At 42.2% G+C, this 21,949-nt stretch overlaps 1 protein-coding gene across 1 annotated transcript; it reads right to left on the minus strand.

The window, feature by feature from the left end:
- Nucleotides 1-2,517: 2,517 nt before the first annotated feature.
- On the minus strand, nt 2,518-20,609 carry LOC143829572 (olfactomedin-like). The gene is made up of 5 exons (XM_077320715.1): nt 20,508-20,609; nt 18,980-19,150; nt 10,098-10,313; nt 8,748-8,916; nt 2,518-3,766 (listed from the first exon to the last, which is right to left on the minus strand). The coding sequence occupies exons 1-5, from the start codon at nt 20,547-20,549 to the stop codon at nt 2,667-2,669; spliced, it is 1,698 nt and encodes a 565-aa protein (XP_077176830.1). The 5' UTR covers nt 20,550-20,609; the 3' UTR covers nt 2,518-2,666.
- Between the last annotated feature and the right edge of the window lie 1,340 nt (nt 20,610-21,949).

Raw genomic sequence — 21,949 nt, forward strand, 5'->3', positions numbered from 1 at the left:
GGAGGGGGGAAATGCACAATAGTCTCATCAGCTTTGTCCCACCCTCACTCCCACCCTCCCCCCTCCATTTCCTGCTTTGAGTAATACAGGCTGTATTGTTCTCGTGTTTCTCCATAGCAATGGGGCAGTGTTGATTTTATTAAAGATGCATCAATGTTATGGCATTACCGCATAGCAACATGGTAGTGCCATTTTTAAAATAAAAAAATTAATTTCAGGGCTGGGAGGTTCAGTCCACAAGAGTACTGTTGTGTTGTGATTAGTGGCTTGCTGTGATTAACAAACCAAGGAGCAGAGTGAGAAGTCTGGCTTGTTTTCCCTTGCAGCCTCGACAGGAGGCTAAAACCCTCAACGGAGCAGAGGGGAACCGTGGGAGGGGTCTCCCCATGAGGAGGGCTGCAAACACGAGATTTACCATCCTGCATTTGCCAGCAGGAAGCCACTCACATTTTACTCCTCCATGCAGAAATGGCATATTAAAAGCCATTCTGAGAGTCCTTTGGGCAGTGAGAAGCAGGGTATAAAAACCAACTCTTCTTCTGGGAAAGTGGTACTGGGAAGCAGTGTCTCCCTCTCCACATGTCCCCATGGCCTCGTGGTGTTTCTGTGCCCTGTCTACACTTTCCCCATCTTCCATGACATTAGTCTCAAATTTGCTTTGTTGGAAAGACTGCTGCAATACCAAGGTGGTATCCATATGGAATGGGCAAGTCTATATCTTCTCACATCAGCCTAATTTTCCCTGCTGCAATTGCCTGTAATAGCTACCCCCAAAGCTTTCCTCCCTTTTCACATTGCAAATTGCAAATTGCAAACTTCACCTGACTTCCTCATGAGTAACCATTCCCAGGGAAGAGGCTTTTCCTGGTTGTCCTGTGTCCCAGAGGGCTGGCGCGGGGGGGCATTTCTGGAATTCCTACAGCCCCCCCTCCAGATGGTGCACATGGCTTGTTCCCTCCCCCCATGTCCTCCAAGTTGAAAGAGGCTAACTCACCTTGCCATTTAATTTTTCCTGTCCCAGTCTCTGACCAAAGACCACAGGCAGTTCTGTGAGCAATCTCACCCACCCACTCTTCATTATTCAGAATCAAGGGCTACATTTCATACACTTGTGGTCGTTGTTTTAAAAGTGTAGACATGTTGCTGTTTTCCAGATCACAGAATGAGATTTTTCATTATCTGCTGGGACCTGCTTGCTTTGTGTCTTGCTACAGGTTCTGAAGGAGAAGATGTAAGATTCTCTGTGAGGTGTCTTTGAGTTCCCTCCATCTAGATCAGCCTTTCTTAACATTTTTACTGTTGAGAAACCTGAAAAACATTCTGCAGGTTTCGAGAAACCCCAGAAATGACGCAATCATGCAGACTATGGTTGGGGAGCATGGCTGTATATATGCCCACTCGGGGCCCCTCCCCTCCCCACCCCCTCCAGGCCCATCATTGGCCATTCTGGCAGGGGTGGGTTGATATGACCATGTATATAGTCTTATCACCCAATAAATGCTAAACAAATTTTATAATATAAAAATGAACTCCCAGTCATTTGGGAAACCCTTCCAGCGCTGTCAAGAAACCTCATGAAACCCTGGTTGAGAAAGCCTGCTCTAGATGCTGAACTGCCCCAACAATTCAGCAGTGAGATCTCCTCCCATTTCTCGTATTGACTTGAGTGCTGGACAGCAGCTTCTGCTCTCATGAATCTTTGGAGGATGGGGAAAACTCTGGAGGAAGGCAGCCACTTGCTCAGCTTAGGCAGGGGCCATGAGCAATGTTCTTCGTGGCTTCCTTCCCCTCAACTACTATGGGCAATGTGCTGCCACAATCTGAGAGGGATGTGATGTAAACAAATATGGTCCTCTGCAGGTAGGGCACGTTTTGGTATTGCTGGAGCTGTGCTCAAAGCCTTCAGATCTGCTTGCAACACAACCCTGGAAACACTGGAAGGTGAGAAAAACAGCAAGAACAGCTGCATGCTTGTTCTTGTAACATGTGGTACTTTGAACAGCTACGGTGCTTCTCTTGCCTATCAATGTCTAGCTAAGCAAGGCAGAGGCCAGATATACAAAGGTGGTTCCGCCCCCGCCACCCTTCTTGAGCCCAGTCGTGGGGGAGGGGGAGGGAGAAGGGGGGCACGGCAGCGGCGCGCCCCGCCTTAGGTTCCCTTAATTCTGGTCACTTTATGTTAGATTCATTCCAAAAAGGATATCTTTAGGTTAAAAATATTAGGAAAGGTATTTCATTTGAGAATTAAATGTCATAGCAATAGTGATGGGTCCTCATACTAAAACATTTTAAAAGATCATTGATTGGGTAGCCAGCTCATGAACTTCTTTTACAGTGGGAACTCATTCCCATCAGCATTTGATTTTACAAAGAGATCCACAACCCAAAGGAACTTACAGAGGAGGAGGGAAAGTCCTCTGAGCTATTTAGAGTCTTTGCAGGTGTCTGGGATATCAATCTGATGCTCTTACAGTATATATACCTGTATCATTGACAAAAGAAATCCAAAGATAGATGTAATTGCCAAGTATGGCTGTGTGAGATGCTCCATTTATTTTTACAAACAAATCCAGCTTTATAGATTGTGTGTGTGTGGGGGGGGATTACATTCACTTGTGCATATCCTTCAAACAATACATTTATTTACAAAGCAATTCCCACTATTGTCAATCTTCATTTTTGCTCACTGAATCCTGACTCTCCTTCTGAGTCACACTTTCGCCTCCCTCAGTAGCAGCAAACTGGTTGCCCTTCCCAACTGCTTCTTGCCTTACTAAGCCAGCAGCATCCTGTCCTTCCTCTAGCTTGGCATCCTTTTCTCTTTGGCTCAGATCTTTCTGGTCAGCAGCAACCTGTGCTCCTTTCTCCATCACATCCTGCCCACCCTTACTATCAGAGTCCTGTCCAATAGCAAGGAACTTTCCTCCTTTGCGTCCTGCTTGATTTCTGAATACAGTGTTGTAATAAACCAGGAAGCCATCATTGAACATGTAGAGCTTCTCATCATTGGGATTGTAATTCAAGCTCTGCACAGTAGGCATAACTTTCTCAATTTCGATTTTTAAGTTGCCTTCCCGGCTTTTGCTGGTGTCATAATAGTAAAATATCTCCTCGTGTGTTGAGTTCAGTCTCTTGGTGGCATACAAGATTCCACATATCATAAAAGTGTTTGTCAGTAAGTTCTTTGCCTGTGTGGTGATCCATGGTGTTCCTACTTTCAGGCTGTAAGGGTTTACTTTCCGAATTACTGCATTCCCATTGGATAATGTGGAGCCATGAATCATCCATAGGCCCTTTTCATCTCCTGCCATGTCCATATCCTGATATTTGGCATCTTTATAGGAGAACCAGTTATTAAAGGAAGCAGGGTCCTGGTCACTTAATTCCATCTTTGAGACCCTCATGTTAAATGGATCTGCCCTGCATAGCGCTCTGCTATCCAAACAGTTGTAAAAAAAGGAACCATTGTAAAAGATCACACCACCCCCTTGACCGCAGCCATCACATTCCTTTTTGGAAGTAACATTAAGACTATATTCCCGAATGGGGGAGTAAAGCAGCAATTTGTTGTACGAAGAGTACAGACGGAAGGTCTCTAGTGTACGTTCATCTTTGTTCAATGGGAAAACCCAATAATGATCTTTTAATCTGGTTCCCAAGGCAAAGTCCTTTCCCCAGGCTCCAGCTTTGAATCTGCCACCTTTCCAGTTCTGTTTCACCAGAACTGGCGAACTAACACTTTGTAGCACGCCATGTTTGCATGTACCTGTATAGGAATAAGAATGGAATTTATTTCTACAATCGCATTCTACTTCGGGCACAGACAAATGGTAGATGAAGAATTTTAGGTCTCATCCTGTGACAGCTGTTTGAGAAGTTCCTGGGTGAAATTTCTTTGGTTCAGTTACTTCTTGCTTTGCCATTCATAATACAATTAACCTCTTTCTTTTACAGTGGGAACTCATTCCCATCAGCATTTGATTTTACAAAGAGATCCACAATTCAAAGGAACTTACAGAGGAGGAGGGAAAGTCATATTTCCTCCACACCACTGGTTTCCCCCCATTCTTTCCCTCTAGGTCTAAACTATCTTCTCCCTACTGCCTGCTCTGTCTCTCCATCACCACCACTGGCTACAGCTGTGAAAGGGTCGTTCGACCCCAAAGGGGTCCCGACCCCCAGGTTGAGAACCACTGCACTGTACAGAAAATTTAAATCATCTTCAAATATCAGGCAAGAGTTGGTGGATGAGGTGAAGGAGGTGGGGACCCTAGGGGGAAGTGACCATGTCCTCATAGAATTCCTTTTGAGATGGGGAGCCAAGGAAGCTTGTAGCCAGACGCGGATGTTGGATTTTCGTAGGGCAAACTTTAATAAACTCAGAGACATGATGAGTGTCATACCATGGACGAGAATGCTGGAAGGGAAGGGAGCATGTGAAGGGTGGGCGCTACTCAAACAAGAGCTATTGCATGCTCAATCAATGACTATTCCAGAAATACGAAAACACTGCAGGAGCTCTAAGAAGCCTATTTGGATGAACAGAGAACTTCAAGAGGAACTAAGAAAGAAAAGGAAAATGTTCAGGAAATGGAGGGAAGGACAGAGCTCTAAAGAAGAGTACCTACAGGTTACTAGGCACTGTAGATCAATCATCAGAAAGGCCAAAGCTGAGAGTGAGCTAAGATTGGCCAGGGAAGCCCATTGTAACAAGAAAAGATTTTTCAGTTACGTGAGGAGCAAACGTAAAGTAAAGGAGGCAATAGGCCCGCTGTTGGGTGCGGATGGACAAACTCTAACGAAAGATGCAGAGAAAGCAGAAAGGCTTAGTGCCTATTTTACATCTGTTTTTTCCCACAGGTCTAAGTGTTTAGGCACATCTAGAGATGGCTGTAGCCAAAGGATAGTGTCTGGGTGGCAGGTTAACATGGATAGAGAGGTGGTCGAGAGGCATTTAGCTGCACTGGATGAGTTCAAATCCCCTGGTCCAGATGAAATGCACCCGAGAGTACTCAAAGAACTTTCCAGAGAACTTGCACAGCCCTTGTCCATCATCTTCGGAACCTCTTTAAGGACTGGAGATGTCCCGGAGGACTGGAAAAGAGCAAACGTTATTCCAATCTTCAAAAAAGGGAGGAAGGATGACCCGGGAAACTACAGACCAGTGAGTCTGACCTCTGTTGTGGGGAAGATAATGGAGCAGATATTAAAGGGAGCGATCTGCAAACATCTGGAGGACAATTTGGTGATCCAAGGAAGTCAGCATGGATTTGTCTCCAACAGGTCCTGCCAGACCAACCTAGTTTCCTTTTTTGACCAAGTAACAGGTTTGCTGGATCGGGGAAATTTGGTTGATGTCATTTACTTGGATTTTAGTAAAGCTTTTGACAAGGTTCCCCATGATGTTCTGATGGATAAGTTGAAGGACTGCAATCTGGATTTTCAGATCGTTAGGTGGATAGGGAATTGGTTAGAGAACCGCACTCAAAGAGTTGTTGTCAATGGTGTTTCATCAGACTGGAGAGAGGTGAGTAGCGGGGTACCTCAGGGTTCGGTGCTCGGCCCGGTACTTTTTAACATATTTATTAATGATCTAGATGAGGGGGTGGAGGGACTACTCATCAAGTTTGCAGATGACACCAAATTGGGAGGACTGGCAAATACTCCGGAAGATAGAGACAGAGTTCAACGAGATCTGAACACAATGGAAAAATGGGCAAATGAGAACAAGATGCAATTTAATAAAGATAAGTGTAAAGTTCTGCATCTGGGTCAGAAAAATGAAAAGCATGCCTACTGGATGGGGGATACGCTTCTAGGTAGCACTGTGTGTGAACGAGACCTTGGGGTACTTGTGGATTGTAAACTAAACATGAGCAGGCAGTGTGATGCAGCGGTAAAAAAGGCAAATGCCATTTTGGGCTGTATCAACAGAGGCATCACATCAAAATCACAAGATGTCATAGTCCCATTGTATACGGCACTGGTCAGACCACACCTGGAGTACTGTGTGCAGTTCTGGAGGCCTCACTTCAAGAAGGACATCGATAAAATTGAAAGGGTACAGAGGAGAGCGACAAAGATGATCTGGGGCCAAGGGACCAAGCCCTATGAAGATAGGTTGAGGGACTTGGGAATGTTCAGCCTGGAGAAAAGGAGGTTGAGAGGGGACATGATAGCCCTCTTTAAGTATTTGAAAGGTTGTCACTTGGAGGAGGGCAGGATGCTGTTTCTGCTGGCTGCAGAGGAGAGGACACGCAGTAATGGGTTTAAACTTCAAGTACAACGATATAGGCTAGATATCAGGAAAAAGTTTTTCTCAGTCAGAGTCGTTCAGCAGTGGAATAGGCTGCCTAAGGAGGTGGTGAGTGCCCCCTCACTGGAAGTCTTCAAGCAAAGGTTGGATACACACTTTTCTTGGATGCTTTAGGATGCTTTGGGCTGATCCTGCGTTGAGCAGGGGGTTGGACTAGATGGCCTGTATGGCCCCTTCCAACTCTATGATTCTATGATTCTATGATTCTATGATTCTATGATCAAACACAGCAGCACGGAACAATGAGAACCTGAAGGCAAGACAGCAACCTTTTATTATTATTATTATTTTTTACCAAAGATGTTTGCATACTTTCTAAATATAACACTGGATTGAGCTAAGCCTCCCTGGGCAGGCCATGCCTTTAAAATCAACATTAGTACCCTGCTTCTAAGGGCCTCTTGTGGCGCAGAGTGGTAAGGCAGCCGTCTGAAAGCTCTGCCCATGAGGCTGGGAGTTCAATCCCAGCAGCCGGCTCAAGGTTGACTCAGCCTTCCATCCTTCCGAGGTCGGTAAAATGAGTACCCAGCTTGCTGGGGGGTAAACGGTCATGACTGGGGAAGGCACTGGCAAACCACCCCGTATTGAGTCTGCCATGAAAACGCTAGAGGGCATCACCCCAAGGGTCAGACATGACTCGGTGCTTGCACAGGGGATACCTTTACCTTTACCTTTTTACCCTGCTTCTAACCCAGTTGAGCAGTTCTGTTTCATGTAAGAACAAGTCCTTCCTAAAAGAACTTTAAAGATGAAGAATCTGGTATGGTGAACAGTCTCTTAACACAGGCTGGATAGAAGTCATATTCAGATTTAAAGTTAGGGCCATTCCGCACAGATTCTTTGTAGCAGGAGTGTGGCAAATTGAAATCGCTACAAAAATGCGATTATGCACAACGTCGTTGACAATCTGCCACACTCCTGAAACCGATCCGCAAAAAGCGCTTCGTTGTAGCGCTTTCAGGGAAATCCCAAAAAGTGGATTCACCCTCCGGAGAGTGCTACACTTTTGCAACCAATCTGCAACACTAGCGGGAAAGTTCTCTGTGTTACCATTGTTGCGGTTTCTGCAAAGTCCCTCCCCCTGGCTCTCTCCTCTGATCTTCCGGTGAAGCGATCGCCATTTTTTTTTTCTTGGAGCAAGCGGAGATCAACGCACCGGTGAGCCTTTGTTTACCCAGCGAGGCTTCCCCAGCTGCAGTCCCTCCCCAGAGCTGTTTTAAGTCACCAAGCACCACACAGCCCCGTTTGCTGGTTTATTTTCCCTTTATTTTCCCCTTTATTTTCAACCGAAAATCACGCCTATGGGGGGGGGGGTTCACTCGGGGGAGCGTGGCAACGATGAAACGGCAGCTCAAACACCACCTGCTAGCTAGATTGGTCTCTCCGTTGCAACGAATCAACGCAGATTCGTTGCAACGTGTGTGTGTGTGTTTTTTAACCTGCCTTAAAGGGAAATGGGCTTTTCGGGAGCATGATAACGGCCACCCATTGGCTGCTCGTTTGATTGACGGCCAGGGGCGGGACAAAGCTCTGCAATATCGCTTCCTGGCTAGCGATTTTTGCCGAAACCGGAAACCTGTGGGAAACGATAGAAATGCAACTGGATTCCACTACAAAGGCAGGTATGCATAACGACGTATTCCACGAATGGCGTTTTTCGTTCCACAACCAATTTGTAACATAGATCCTGGTGCGGAATGGCCCTTAAATTCCAGAGTGTTAAGTTGGGTCTGGATGTGATAATCAACCAGTGGTGTTCTCTAATCCCACTGGTGGTGGTGGTAGTAGTAGTAGTAGTAGTAGTAGTAGTAGTAGTAGTAGTAGTAGAACAAGAACAAGAACAAGAACAAGAACAAGAACAAGAACAAGAACAAGAACAAGAACAAGAACAAGAACAAGAACAAGAACAAGAACAAGAACAAGAACAAGAACAAGAACAAGAACAAGAACAAGAACAAGAAGACGACAAGCTGGTGGGGTTTTGTACCTCACTTTTCTCTACCTTAAGGAATCTCTAAACAGATTTCTATTGCCTACCCTTCCTCTTTCCACAACAGAAACCCTGTGAAATAGGTGAGGCTAAGTAAGAACTGTGATGGGCCCAGAGTCACTCAGCTAGCTGCATGTGAAGGAAGAGTGAGGAACTGAACCTGGTTCTCCAGATTTGAGGGCACCACTCTTAACCACTACACCAAGCTGGTTCTCAAAGAGGCAAGCTGCTGTATTATGCAAAACAGAATATACTGAATACTTTATTATCAAACAAGTTTAGAAGAAACAAAACCATGGATGATGATTGCTAGATCCCACTCCTCATAATAAGTCTGTAGCCTTCAAACTGATTATGCTTGTTCCCCTCCCACTTCTGCATATATAGATCTACATATTCTAATCTCTAGTCAACCGTTATAAAGTTCCTGGTGGTACTCACCAAAATCAGTTTTGCCTGGAGTAATGTCACCAGATCCTGGAGTAACACCAAATCCTTCCTCACACGCCTCAAGTTTTTTCCGGAGAGTTTCAATCTCACGTTGTACTGTTATTATGTTCTTTTGGTCATCTTTCCCCATCCTAATCACTGTACCAGCTATACCATTGATCTGAAACAGGACATCGTATGAGTGTGGTCAGTCCTTCTGTGAAATAATACGCCCCAGAAACAGAACTATTATTGTCAGATACAGAAAGAATGAGAAACTGGAAAAAGAACTGCAGTCAGTGACAAAAGAAGTAAATTAATTACCAGCAAGACTGATCCTTTGAGATACAGCCTACTGCTCCATTGCCTTCAAAGAAATAAAACTAAAGGGGGAATATTCTGAAAATAGTCATGAAGGTCCACACCTGTGCCATGAGGTAGCACTAAGAGGTATTAAAGCATCCTGTACACTATTTAAAATAAAATATAATTAACAGGACCCAGTTGTTTGGAATTGATGACAGAGAAAAATGTATCCTCATCCTCTAGTGCTCAAGTGTTCATAGAGTCTCATTTTGGATCAAAGGAAGGAAAGCATTTTGGAGGACATTGGAAACTGAAGAACAAGCCACATTTTACACTAGTAGAGTGTCAATTAATTTATTGAGATTTTAACTAAATGTAGCCTCAGGGAGTGAGGACTGTCCATTTGAGTAGGGTTATGGGATAGAATTGGACTGTTTAACCCTTTTCTTCCTCGCCAGTTTTCTGATCTAACTCCTACCCCACCTTCCTGCAACTGGAGTGTTCTGCCAGGGTAGTATTTCATTTTTCACCAAGGATAGATAGTTAGATAGACGGACGGACGGACGGACGGATGGACGGACAGACAGATAGATAGATGTTTCTTTTCAGATGTAGTGTATGAAAATAAAGTCAATTTAGTAAGTTTTAATTCAAGGCGACTTCCTTATCTTTCCGTCACAAGCATATCTCAGGAAATATTCCGTCTCTACCTGTGGCTGTCTCTCATGCTTTAGAACAGGAGTAGTCAATCTGTGGTTCTCCAGATGTCCCCTGCCAGGGTTCATGTGAATTGTAGTCCATGGACATCTGGAGGACCACAGGTTGACTACCCCTGCTTTAGAAGAAGAAATGGATATTAACATTTGGACTGATTATGATGAAACTTTTTTGACTATAAGATGCTGTTTTCTAAAAAGACAAAAACACTAAAAACAGTATAGTTATCCTTTTTACTACCTCAGTTTTTGAAATATTTTTGTTGTTGTTGTTCAAGGGACTTTCTTTTAGCCTGGGTAGAGCACTGGAATACTGATATACTAAATTCTTTGCAGTTACCTCTTTAAGAAGCTTGTCGATTAAGTATTTACTTTCTGTAGAGGTTGCGTTTCTGCTCAAATTCTGGGCCATCGATACCAATACGTAAATGTCCTTTATGAGCGTAGTAAACCCTAGGTCAATATGAGCACCAAGGTCCTTTGCATGATTTATAGCGCCTTGCTGAATTGTCAGGTTTTCTCTTGCATCAGTCACCACCGCATGGTAGGAAGAAATCTAGAAGCCAAACAGACAAGAGCTTGTATTACTGAGAGTGTCCCTGTCACTATTTTCTTGTCCTTAGTTTGGTGTTTCAAACAGGCCATGATATGACTGCCAAAAATAGAACTGAAACAAAAGTAAATTGTAACCAGAAAACCACAGCATACTGCTCTGTTTACTTGAACTAAAATGACTTTATTGCTGCTGCTGATTAGCTACTACAAGTATGGCTAATACTGAAATTTAGTAAATTGATGGATAGTGAAAAAGTCAGAAGTTAGGAGATTTGTGGGCTGGTTAACAATCAACATGTTACTCATTAGCATGGGAATGTCAGGTCACGAAATGCAACTCTGCACCTATTGAGGGGCACAGGGTTTAGAAAGAATTTTGCTGTCTGGGCACAAGGCTAGCTGCACATTACTGTCTGTGTTGATTAGAGAGACAAAATTTCCATAATTTTTGAAGCCATAGGGAAAAATTGTATTTGGGTTTTTCTTCCCAGAAAAAAATGGAAATTTGGAGGGAAATTGAAATGGATACAACACATTAATAACAATAAACTACTTTTTATTAAACTGATAGATATATTTGTCACAGTGGTTTGAGGGAGAGATGAAAAGATAAACCCTGAGTCATGTCAAAGGACAACAGAAAGTATGGGAAAATTGAAAAGTAACGGAAAGCCTGCATGCTCCCCTCGTGAAGATTAGATATACTTCAAGCTGCAACAATGCATTTGGATTTAAGAGCTGTATATGCCTACAGCATACCCATGTTGCCTTTGAAAGCATGCTACTCAGAATGAGTAGCAGAGCAGAATGAGTAGCAGACAATATTTCACAGGAGTTTTTTGAGTTCTCCCCCAAATTCCTAATTTTTCCATTGGAAGAAATGGGGGGGGGGGGTGGCTAGGGTAAAAAAGGGTTCACCACCAAAAATATTTTTCCCATTTGTTTCCTGGGTCTTCACATCTCTGGTGCTGAGCCTGCTACTGTACTTAAACTACCAGTGACTGGAACAAGGACTGGCACCCAGAATATGTAGCCTGTGCTTTGACTGGGGTAATTACTCATAAAATAGCATCTGTGAATTTCAAGTGGGTAGCAGTGTTGGTCTGAAGCAGTACAATAAAACAAAATCAGAGTCCAATGGCGCCTTTAAGACCAACAAAGATTTATTCAAGGTGTTTTGTAGTACCTGTGAGATTTTATTTATTTATTCACTTCATTTACAGTCTGCCTTTTTTGCAGAGGTGCCAGACAGATTACAAAAAAATTTAAACAATGCTATAAAAACAACAAAAGATATAACTTTCTGTGTACAAAAATTAGGAAATAATGCAGGAAAAACAAGATACTGGGTAGCATCCAGTCAGCATTGGCGTTGTTATCATTTCTGTCTCTCAAACTGAGACTCAAGGAAGATTACAAAATATAAATGAAGCACTAAGATGCTTAAAGAATAAAATAGTTTTATTATAAAGATAAAGAACTTCGTAAAGAAAGAGGAGAGAGTCTTAGTAGTCCTAGTAGAAGAACTGTGAGCACATGAAAGCTTATACCTGAAATAAGACTTTTGTCTTAAAGATTCCATGGCTCCTACTTTGTTCTCTCCTACATGAGTGCTCTCGCTCTCGCTCTCTCCTCTTTACTCCCAAAGGGGGAGAGTGAAGAGAATTCAGCCAATGGAGGGGAGGTAGGTATGTCTTTGCATTTCTCCCACTATATTGAGGAAGCCACAGCATCTCCAGGGAAGAAAACAACAGGAGAGAGCGGGACAAAAGCAAGCCTGAGCTTTTGAGGGGAGGGGTTCCCCTGATTTCTTAAAGCCTGAACCAGGGGGGAGACATACAAAACCAGGGAATTCCTAGTCCATACATGGGGAATGGCAACCCTAAGTCTAACTGACTGTTCTGTTGTTTATGCTGTCTATTGTGGAGCCAAGCAGGTAGAAAGTATGCTCAAAGGAACAGGAAGTCTCCAAATGACCCAATCAGGACATAGGAGGAATGAAATGAAATGAAAAATATTTGAAAGCTCCTAATCTAACTATGCTAAATACACATCTCCTCCAATGCCCCCTGTAGGATAATCCTTATATTCTGTTAAAATATGCAGAATGCAGATCTTGCATATTCTAACACCTCTTCTCAAGATCTAGTGTGCATAGTCCCTGAAATTCATCTTCTTCTATAAAGTCTTCTGGGATTCTTTTTAGAAAACCCAGCTGCATTCTGGTCCTTTCTTGCCTGGAGGCAGGTCTGTGAATGTCCATTTTTAGTCTTCAGTCAGAGCACAAATTTCCTTTTCTGTAGTTTTCTTTCACTCTTTTGCTTGGTTGTTGGGCATCTTCTCTATGTTTTCCCACGTAGAAGGTTTTGCCACAGCTCCTGATTTAGTTAAATTAAGTTAAAAAGGCTTGAAATGGAGCTAAGCCCTCCTTCCACATGACGTTGCCATTGAACCAGCCCCTGCCAGGCCTGACACATGTTAGCCTACTGATGGCCCACTTTAAGGGAACATGGATATTTTCCACATTCCCTTAAGCACTCTGGGGGCTAACAGGGCCTAGCCCTACAGATGCCTGGAGGAGGACAAAAAATGCCTCACTTGGCTCCGTGCTGCTTCATAATGCCGCTGGGCCAATAGGGGCATTTTCCCCCTGGAAAGTGGGATTGCGTTCTAATGCAATCCCACCTCCCCCTGCCACCCTCCTGCGCAGCAGAACCTTCCTTCCAGGTTTGCGACCATGGAGGCACAGAAATCCAGGCTGGACAGCATCTACTACTGAAATGTGTCCCCTGTGTGGACACAGGAAGTGGAAGAGCATACTGCTCCACTGCAACACAACAGCAGCACCTCAGAGTGGCACCACTGGTGCAGAATTGCCCTAGGAGAGCCTTCTTGGTGGTACTGCCTTATTTGTTCTAGTTGACCTTCTGACTTCAACTTTGATATCCCCTTTTAGTTTGTAGTTTTTCCAGGTGCTTTATCTGCAAAGTTCATAGTGTTCAGTTGCAACTTCTGGCTGCACTGCTTTTTTCATCAGTATGGATTTTTTCATGTTCATCTTGGCTATATTTGTAGGTTTATTTTTTTTTTAGCAATATAGACTATTTTAGATCTTTATGCCTTAGTTCTTTGATTAAGGCTCCTGCATCCTTTCATTCTTAGGCATATCCTACAAAAAATCCTACAGAAATGTCTTTCTTAATTACTATAAATTAGCTTGTCTATGTCTAGCCTGTCTCATGGCTTCTACTGAAGGTAAGTTTTGTTTCTGCAACTTGAATGTATTATATGCAGTTTCTTTCAGTATTGTATGCCCTTGGTCAGGATTTAGCTCTCAAACTGCACAATAGCATTATTATCTCTATGTCCAAGACATCTATGCCATAGCCAGAAACATTTTTTTTAACAATTGTAAACATTTAGTCAGGTTTGCATTTTCTAAGTATGTGTCTAAAGCATACAAATCCTCCTGCACTGTCCCAGTTGCAACCAATTCTCCTCTTTGCTTGATGAAACATCTTTCTTCAAATGATGTTACCATCCCTCTTTTAGCAAGCACTCTTTACTGAAAACAGGATGTTTGAAAGTTGTGGCACACATAAGCTAACTTTAATGAGAACCTCTTAATTTGGCCATTTGGAAGCTTGCATTTTAGAAATCCTGAGTCTACCCCTTCTACAACCATAGACCTTCTATCTGACACACTTAGAGTCTGCTTTCTCTTAATTTATGGTTTCAAAGAAGTTCCTGTGTGAACACATGTATTTTGAACATGCACTGTTCAAATACCGTATCTTACTCTTGGTTGCACCTTGAATACAACAAACTTCTTTAAAGGTGGTTTGTTTAAAAATCTCCCTTTTTGTCTGTTTTGCAAAGGCACTTCTCTGCTTAGAAGCATTACAGTCCTTTTGAAAGTGCCCTTGTTTTCCATGCGACTGGCAAACACCTTGCTTTGGTTGCTTATATTTAAAGCTACTTGTTCAGTATTTGCAGTTGTCAAACTGCTTATGCCTATGTATCTTTCAAGTTGGGAGATTACTTCAGTTAGTGACCATTTGCCTTTTGCTTTGGTTTGAGACACAATATTTGCGTTTGGCAAACTTATTAAAACTAACACAAATTGGTCATGTTTTGAGATTTCTTTCCCAGCTCTTCTGAGCTGTTTGATTAGACTAAGCAGTCACACCAGTTCCCTTTCTCTGGCATTTAAATGCCAAATAGTAAATAGAGATGGCCTTTCAGAGAGGAATTAACATAAAGCCTTTCTAACTCTGACCATGTTGCTTTTGCTGTTTGCATTTGCATGACTCATAAAATGTCTTGGTTGGTCAAACCCTTGATCAGGGCTCCTCTTGCTTTCCCATTACCAGAATCCCAGGTCTTTTAATCTAGTCTGCTGGTTATCTCCTGGTCACCGGTCTCTAATGGTGTGCCACAGTTCTCTCTCTAGCAAATGCCTTTTCATTCTCTCCTTTCAGATCAGGTAGTTGCCTTCAGTAAGCCTATCCAGTAGGTAGTTACGTTGAGTGTTGCAGAAAACTCTGGTTCTGGTTCTTCTTTTTTTGCCTGTCAAAGCTATATATCTCTTATTTTGCAGTCTGAATTGTCATACTGGGTCTAGAACTCTGTGGGCACAGTTTAATTATGCAATAGAAAAATAAAGCATCAAGCTGCTTAAAGGAATAAAATAGTGTTATTGTGAAGAGAAACAACTTTGTAGAGAAAGAAGAGAGATAGAGTCATAGTAGACTAACTAACTGTTCTGTTGTTCATGCTGTTTGCTGTGGAGGTAGACAGGGAGTAACTATATTCAGTGGAGTAGGAAGTCTCCAAAGAAGTCAATCAAGACATAGGAGAAGACTATTTGAAAAATATTAGAATGTTCCTAATCTATGCTAAATGCACATTTCCTCCAATGCCACCTGCAAGATATTCCTTATTGTCTGTTCAATCATGCACACTGCAAACCTTGCACATTCTAACAGGAGCCACCACTAAGGATGCATGTGAATGGGCAACTGCCAATCCTTATCCATTTGCAGGACAGCACCTTTAGAAAGCTTTGCTCAGATGAGTGAAGCTGTTGCAGCAGAGCAAGTGTGAGAACCGATCCTAGAATCATGTGGAATCAAGACCATTCAGGGCTTGGTAGATGATAACTAGAACCCTGAATTGTAACTAATAGCTGATCAATAACCAACTGAGTTGCTGCAACGCATGCAACATGTGTGACCCAACTGTTGCCCCAACAGTAGCCAGGTCTGCATTAATTGGGTTTTCTGAGTTGACTATAAGGGCAGACTCACATAGAGTGCATTACAGTAGTCTAGCCTGAGATAACCATAGCACGGAGCTAGATCAGCAGAAAGAAGTTGTGGGCCATCTATAGGCTAAAAGAAGCTGGTAGAATGCTTTTTTTTTGCACCTGTATTAACTTGCTAGAGCCAGTATAACCCCTGGGCTAAACTGTTAGTGAATGTTATTTGGGTGCATAATATCCCTCAAGGTTCCAGCCTTCCCAGCCAAAATTACCACCATCTTGTTAGGATTCAGTTTCAGCTTTTTCACCCTTAACCTTTTAACCATAGCAATAAAGCATTGGTTCAAGTTCTCTGTAGCATTGTAGAAATATAAGCCTGGCTGTCATCAGCATATTGGTGATACCCTACTCCATATCCATGAATTATTTCCTCTAAGGGCTTTACACAGAGATTAAATAGAATGCGAAATAAGCTTGAGCTCAGAGGAATCCCACAAAGCAAGTCCCACACTGATGGCAGCTGGTCTCCAACAACAAGCTTCTCAGACCCGACAGTAAGGAATGGTTTAAATCACTCCAAGGCAGAATGCTTAATCCCGATTTCTAATTCCCACCTCTTAGCACCACCAAGGAGCTTTTGAGGGCATTTTAAAAACTGACGTTTTCTAATGGGCTACAGCCCAGTCTATTGCCACGTTAATAGTTCCTCTGAATTTCCAGCTTTAAAAGACGTGTCTTTATCCCTTTAGTTTTAGAAATACTGAATCACAGGAGTATAAAATCATAGAGTTGGAAGGGGGTACAGGCCATCCAATCCAATCTCCTACTCAGTGCAGGATCAGCCTAAAGGAGAAAGGTATATTTTCACAATGAAAAATGCTAGTGACTCTTTTTCTTAATACAAGGTGGGACTATAGAGGTACTAGGAGATCTTAGTAACAGATCATTGCACTGTTATTGGCTATTGTGTAATAGCTATTATAGATTTTTTTAAAGCCTTCCAAAAAATCCTCCAGTGGCAAGGCAGGGCAAATGGTAGCCACAAGAAACCACGAGAGGGAAAATGGTGCTACTGTGGGCAGGACTTCTGAAAATGTGCACCTTCATGTTCAGGTAGCTTGCTAATGTGTGTGGACTTCCTGGAAAACTATTAAAGCAGATCTTAAAAGGGAGATGGAGCAAGCCTGGGAATAGCATGATGAGAGTACTGTGCATGCTCAAAATTGTGTGATGCTCCACCCAAACTGATATTGTTTAGAAGCCAAAACAGGTGGGAAAAAGCTCTGTGCGTAGGCAGCCTAGGCTATACTTTGCTGCCTACTGGCACAGTATTTTTGGCAGGCAGGTCTTCCTTCCCAATTAAAATTATAAGGAATTCAAAAGCTTTCTTACTATTTTGCAATGTTACTCATGGAACTTACAACAGTATTGAATAGTTTGTTATTTTAGGGGGGGTGTACTATAATATGTTGGATCCTACAAAGTGCAAGGCACTCATAGAAGCATAACTTCCCTATCAGGCCCCTAAGTCTCCCCAAAAGTCATTCCAGAAACTGAGTAAGCTTCATGATTGATTTATTTAGTTTTAGATTTCTTATGAGATTCAGGTGCAGCAGTAAGGAAAGGAATATAGGGTGAAACTGCACTCAAATCTTTCCCCTACTGTTAGTATAAATGTGGTAGGGCAATTATTTACTGTGCAGCATAGGAGGCTGTTTGAGAAACACACAAAAATACTGAGCACCCAACTAGTCAGATAGTTATTTGTATCTTGCTCTTAAAAGAAAATTTACAGATCTAGGCTTGAAAAGCAAACAGCTTTAATTCCCAGAAGAAAAATGTTAGTTGGCATTAAGAACATAAGTAATACAGTAAGCTTCGCTAAGTCCAAGAAGGAAAAATATTTTTGCTTGTAGATGTTTGATACAGCTGAGTGGCAATGGCCATGTTCTTGCACCCTCCATGCAAGAAGACTAGGATACAATGTGATTTTTATAGCTACACAGATCTCCCATATCACATGTCTTAGCCTTTAGCCTCAGCAAACTGCACATGTAATGCATTTTCAACACTGCCCCACCCAAAAAGATACTTCTAGCCGGTAGTAATTCAGATGTGGTCTCACGGATTCTGGGGGTCTGGGTTCCAAAATCACATTGGGAAGGACAATCTGAGCTGTTCATTGCCACAGTGGCAGACTGGAAAGAGAAAAACTGTCCTGGAAAAAGTGGATCACAATGGCCTCTTCTCTTTGTTGAAGACTTTTTCAACCAAATATGGGCTAAGGAAGGGGCAATCTTAAGTGTCTATTCAGAAGCCAATCCCACTCTTTCACATATCTTTATAGACCAGTTACACATCCTGTTAAAAAAGGGACTTCTCAGATTTCTCTGACCAGAGCAAATCAACTATTAATTACTCCCAGGTGTATGCACAGGGTTGCACTGCAGGAGTGCAATCTTATGCACATCTATATTTGAGAAAGCTCTATGTAATACAACATGGATTATTCTCAGTATATGTGCCTAGCATTATACTGTAGGGATGCAATCTTATGCAGACTTACCATTGAATACAATGAAACTCCTTAGAAGCTATGCCTAGCATTGTAGTGTAAAACTATATTGCTACTACAGGAAAGGATGTGCAGCAGCAGAAAGAAAAGAAAGGGAAAACCTGATCATTTTTACACGTGCCAGGCATATTCCTTTACCAATGAGCCCCTCAGTATTGCCAATGCTACCCCTCTGCAAGTAGGCTTTCTATAGAGCTCCCACTGGATTTTTCTGGCCTAGTCTTTGTTTTATTTATTTATACTAATCATAATTTATTTTCTAGATCACCCTTCCTTGCAAGCAGACTCAGAATGGTTTACAACAAGAATTTACATATTAAATACCATTTCAATGAAAAACAAGTGGTGGAAGGGGAAATGAGGTGTACATATCGCTGTGTCAGGAGATTTAGTAGATTCTGACCTGGATAGCCCAGGCAAGCCCAATCTCCTCAAATCTTGCAAGCTAAGCAGGGTCGGCCCTGGCTCGTATTTGGATAGGGGCCTCCAGGAAACATGATGTGGAGGCAGCCAATGGCAAACCACCTCTGAATGTCTCTTGCCTGGCTGCCAGACCATCCTAGGATCTCCTGCATATACACATGCCATACGATAAAAGAAAATAATAAAATAAAGGAGATTTAGTGAAGGAGATACTTAGTCAGTTTGTGATGAAGGAGATGCGTATGTAATCCTGCAGTTGTCCTTTGAACCTGCCATGGTTACCTTTCAATCAATTAGATTTCTGTGGTGGCTATCACAATCTGGATGTTGCAGTCTCCATGTGATCCATTACTATGGGATTATAAGCATGTGATGATTAGACATCATAGCAAGAGCTGCCCCTTACCTGGTTCAGCATATTCTGTAAATGATCAGTCAGGTTGTAGAAGTCACCCTGCAGTTGTTCCACTTTACGTACAGGGAAGGAAACATGTGACAGCTGCACGCTACAAATACATTGGCCATTCGCATCCTTCACTCCTACTACTTTCTGGATGTGGCCACCATGGACTATGACCTGGTAAAGTAGATAGAAAATTGGAAGTATGATTGGGGGAAAACTGTGGGTCATTCTTGTCCTCCCTGCAAGCTTATACACGGCATCCAGATACGAAGGTTATCATAGAAATAATTTTGATGTGTCTATACCAGGAAGATATGTCAGTGATAGAACAAGTATGATTAGTTGATTTTTCTTGAGTCTTCCTGACTCAACTTCTTGAGTTAGAAGTGGTAAATAGAAGAGCACTCACCCTGTTCTTATGTACCTTCTCCCAAGACTGGTTGACCTTCTCATGACAAAAAATGCCTTGTTTCCAATTGTAATTTGCATAGTTTCAGCTTCAAATACTGTGGATTGCTTTCAGGAATTTCCAAAGCATTCACAAGTTGTGACTGCCTCTCTGAGATGGCTCACTCCCAAACGGTTCTTTCCCCCAGTCCATGAAAGCTCCAAGAAAGAGCCAAGTGGTCATGTGCATTGGTACCTCCATACATACATACTCATTTTTGTAGAGAAACAATCCATAGTGGGAGTAATCAGTTCAACACATGAAAGGAACATGGAAAAACAAGCCACTATTTGCTGCCAGAAGAATATGATATACCTCACTGTGCTTAGAAGCAGAATGCTTGAACTATAGAATCTTAAAACTACAATCCCCCCCTGAGTAAACATGCATGGTATGACTGGACAGCATTCGTTAATTGTATCTTTACAGGAGTATTGTAATGCACTCTATTTGGGGCTGTCCTTGAAAATGACTTGGATGCTTTGTTAATGGAAGCCCATCATTGTTGGGTCTACAGTTCCGGTTGTGCTTGCAGATCTTTTTGAAATATTTCCATCATGCTTGTAAAGTTCCAACTAACATTCCATGCTAGCTGCAATTTATTTTGTGCTTCTACCTTAAATTATTAGGTGTTTTGTTATTTAAAACAATTTATGCAAGGCGGAGGTGGACCCCGTATTATGTGCTGCATAACGCTTCTTTGCTTTGCAAGTGCATAAATTAATCCCTTATGAATCCTGCTACTGAACCATATGCTACACTAATGTATATCACCTTTTACCTTTTCAGTCTGAAGAATGATACCCCCATGCCCCCCTGGGAATTTCAGCTTCTATTATCTACTTGTAGGAATCAGATGCAGCATATCATACTGTATATACAAGTACAATGTCTCAATCTCTTATTATTATCTCAATTGCTAATCCATCTACAGGCCATCTGTGTACAATGCCCAAGCAGATGTCTCCTGAATAAGAATGACATATGCATCTGAATCCTTGCAGTTTGATGAAAATTAATAGGCAATTCACCTTAACCTCTACAATCTAATCCTGGCATCCCCTCTTGATATCAGATACTTACAAAGCAAGCCACAAAGAGCAGTAGCTGCAAAAGTGTCTTCATTCTCACTAGAGTATGTGAAGTTACCCTGTAGCTTGTACATGTTTTATAGTGAGGAAGTTGGTGAGAGAAAGGGCAGTATGATCCAGGTTGGGATTTTGCCAGAGTAGAATTGGACAAGATGTTACTATCTTTCATCTTGCTTGCATATGTAAGTACCTTCCTCTGTAAGCAATTAGGATCAATCAGATAAAGAACAAAAGCTTGTGGGTCTCTGGGCTGTAGCTGGCCACTTCACACACTGAATCTCTTCTATATTTTTAAACTTGCAGGGGGAAAGGAGAGCAAGCTGTGTTGTATTATTTATAATATAAACAGACATCTTTGCCTTGAGATAATAAACACCAAAGCAGTTTCATCTCACTGATTTCTATGTGCTGATGCTAGGTGTATTCCAAATTCACGCAAGATGCTTTAGGGCCTCTTCCTACATTAAAACAGGGTCAGTTGTTACACCTGGCTGGCATCCCTGAATACTCCCTGAATCCTCATTCTCCTCCACTCAGTTTCAGCCCAGAAAAATTCTACATAAAAATGTAATGAATTAAAGAAAAATGAGATCAATAATCAAAGCTTAACCATTGCTAGAAGCAACCCCCCAATAAAAGGGAGAAGCAGTATTGTCAGAGGTTTGAGAAAGATGCAGTGACAATCAGCATTGTGGGGTAGATAAAGTTTTGGATTAGGATCAGGGAGAACAAACTTGCTGGGTGACTGTGGGCCAGCCACACATTCTCAGCCTAATTTGACTTGCAGGATTATTGTGATGATAAAATGGAAGACAGCAGAATAGATCAAAACCACTTTGGGTCCTCATTGGAGTAAAAGATTTGGGGGGATATAACCAGGAAATATGAATACCCCCTTATTTCAGGATTCATAACAGGAAGCACCTTTTCATCATCTTTACTAAGCAAACTTTTGCCAAAGAAGATCTAAGGTGGAAACTATGTCACAAACTAGGCAGGACTATCTCTTTCCTAGGCAATTATCTACTTCATCAGATGTTAATGGGAATACATTTGCTGGTGTAGGTAGTCAAGTAGAAAGCTCATGTTCTTTTTCTAATATCAGTCTTAAAATGCAAGTGAGCGCCTCTAGCTTCTTAACAAAGATTAACTACTTTTTGATAATAATTCATTTCAGTGTCTGTTAATCTGTATGGGCTAAAATGAATAGTTTCAAAAAGGCTAGGAAGATCTAGGAACACTGAGGGCTTACAGGATGTCCCCCTTTGAGTCAAGTTTTCCAGTAGAACAGAAAGACTCAGAATTTATCAGATACGTTTTATAACTGAGTAGGTTATAGGAAAGTGGGGCATAGAAAGGCACTACAGAAAAACTTCATTGCTTGATTGTAGAGGCTAAAATAGATGGATTGGATTAGGCTGTAGGTATTAGGGC

Source organism: Paroedura picta, chromosome 2 (genome assembly GCF_049243985.1).
Source record: "Paroedura picta isolate Pp20150507F chromosome 2, Ppicta_v3.0, whole genome shotgun sequence".
Lineage (NCBI taxonomy): Eukaryota > Metazoa > Chordata > Lepidosauria > Squamata > Gekkonidae > Paroedura > Paroedura picta.

Excerpts from the sequence above, each read along its gene's own strand:
- LOC143829572 (XM_077320715.1), bottom strand. The coding sequence starts at position 20,549 with ATGAAGACACTTTTGCAGCTACTGCTCTTTGTGGCTTGCTTT. Across the intron at positions 19,151-20,507 it reads TGCTCTTTGTGGCTTGCTTT|GTCATAGTCCATGGTGGCCA; the intron begins GTAAGTATCTGA and ends CTACTTTACCAG. Across the intron at positions 3,767-8,747 it reads TCCAGGCAAAACTGATTTTG|GTACATGCAAACATGGCGTG; the intron begins GTGAGTACCACC and ends ATTCCTATACAG.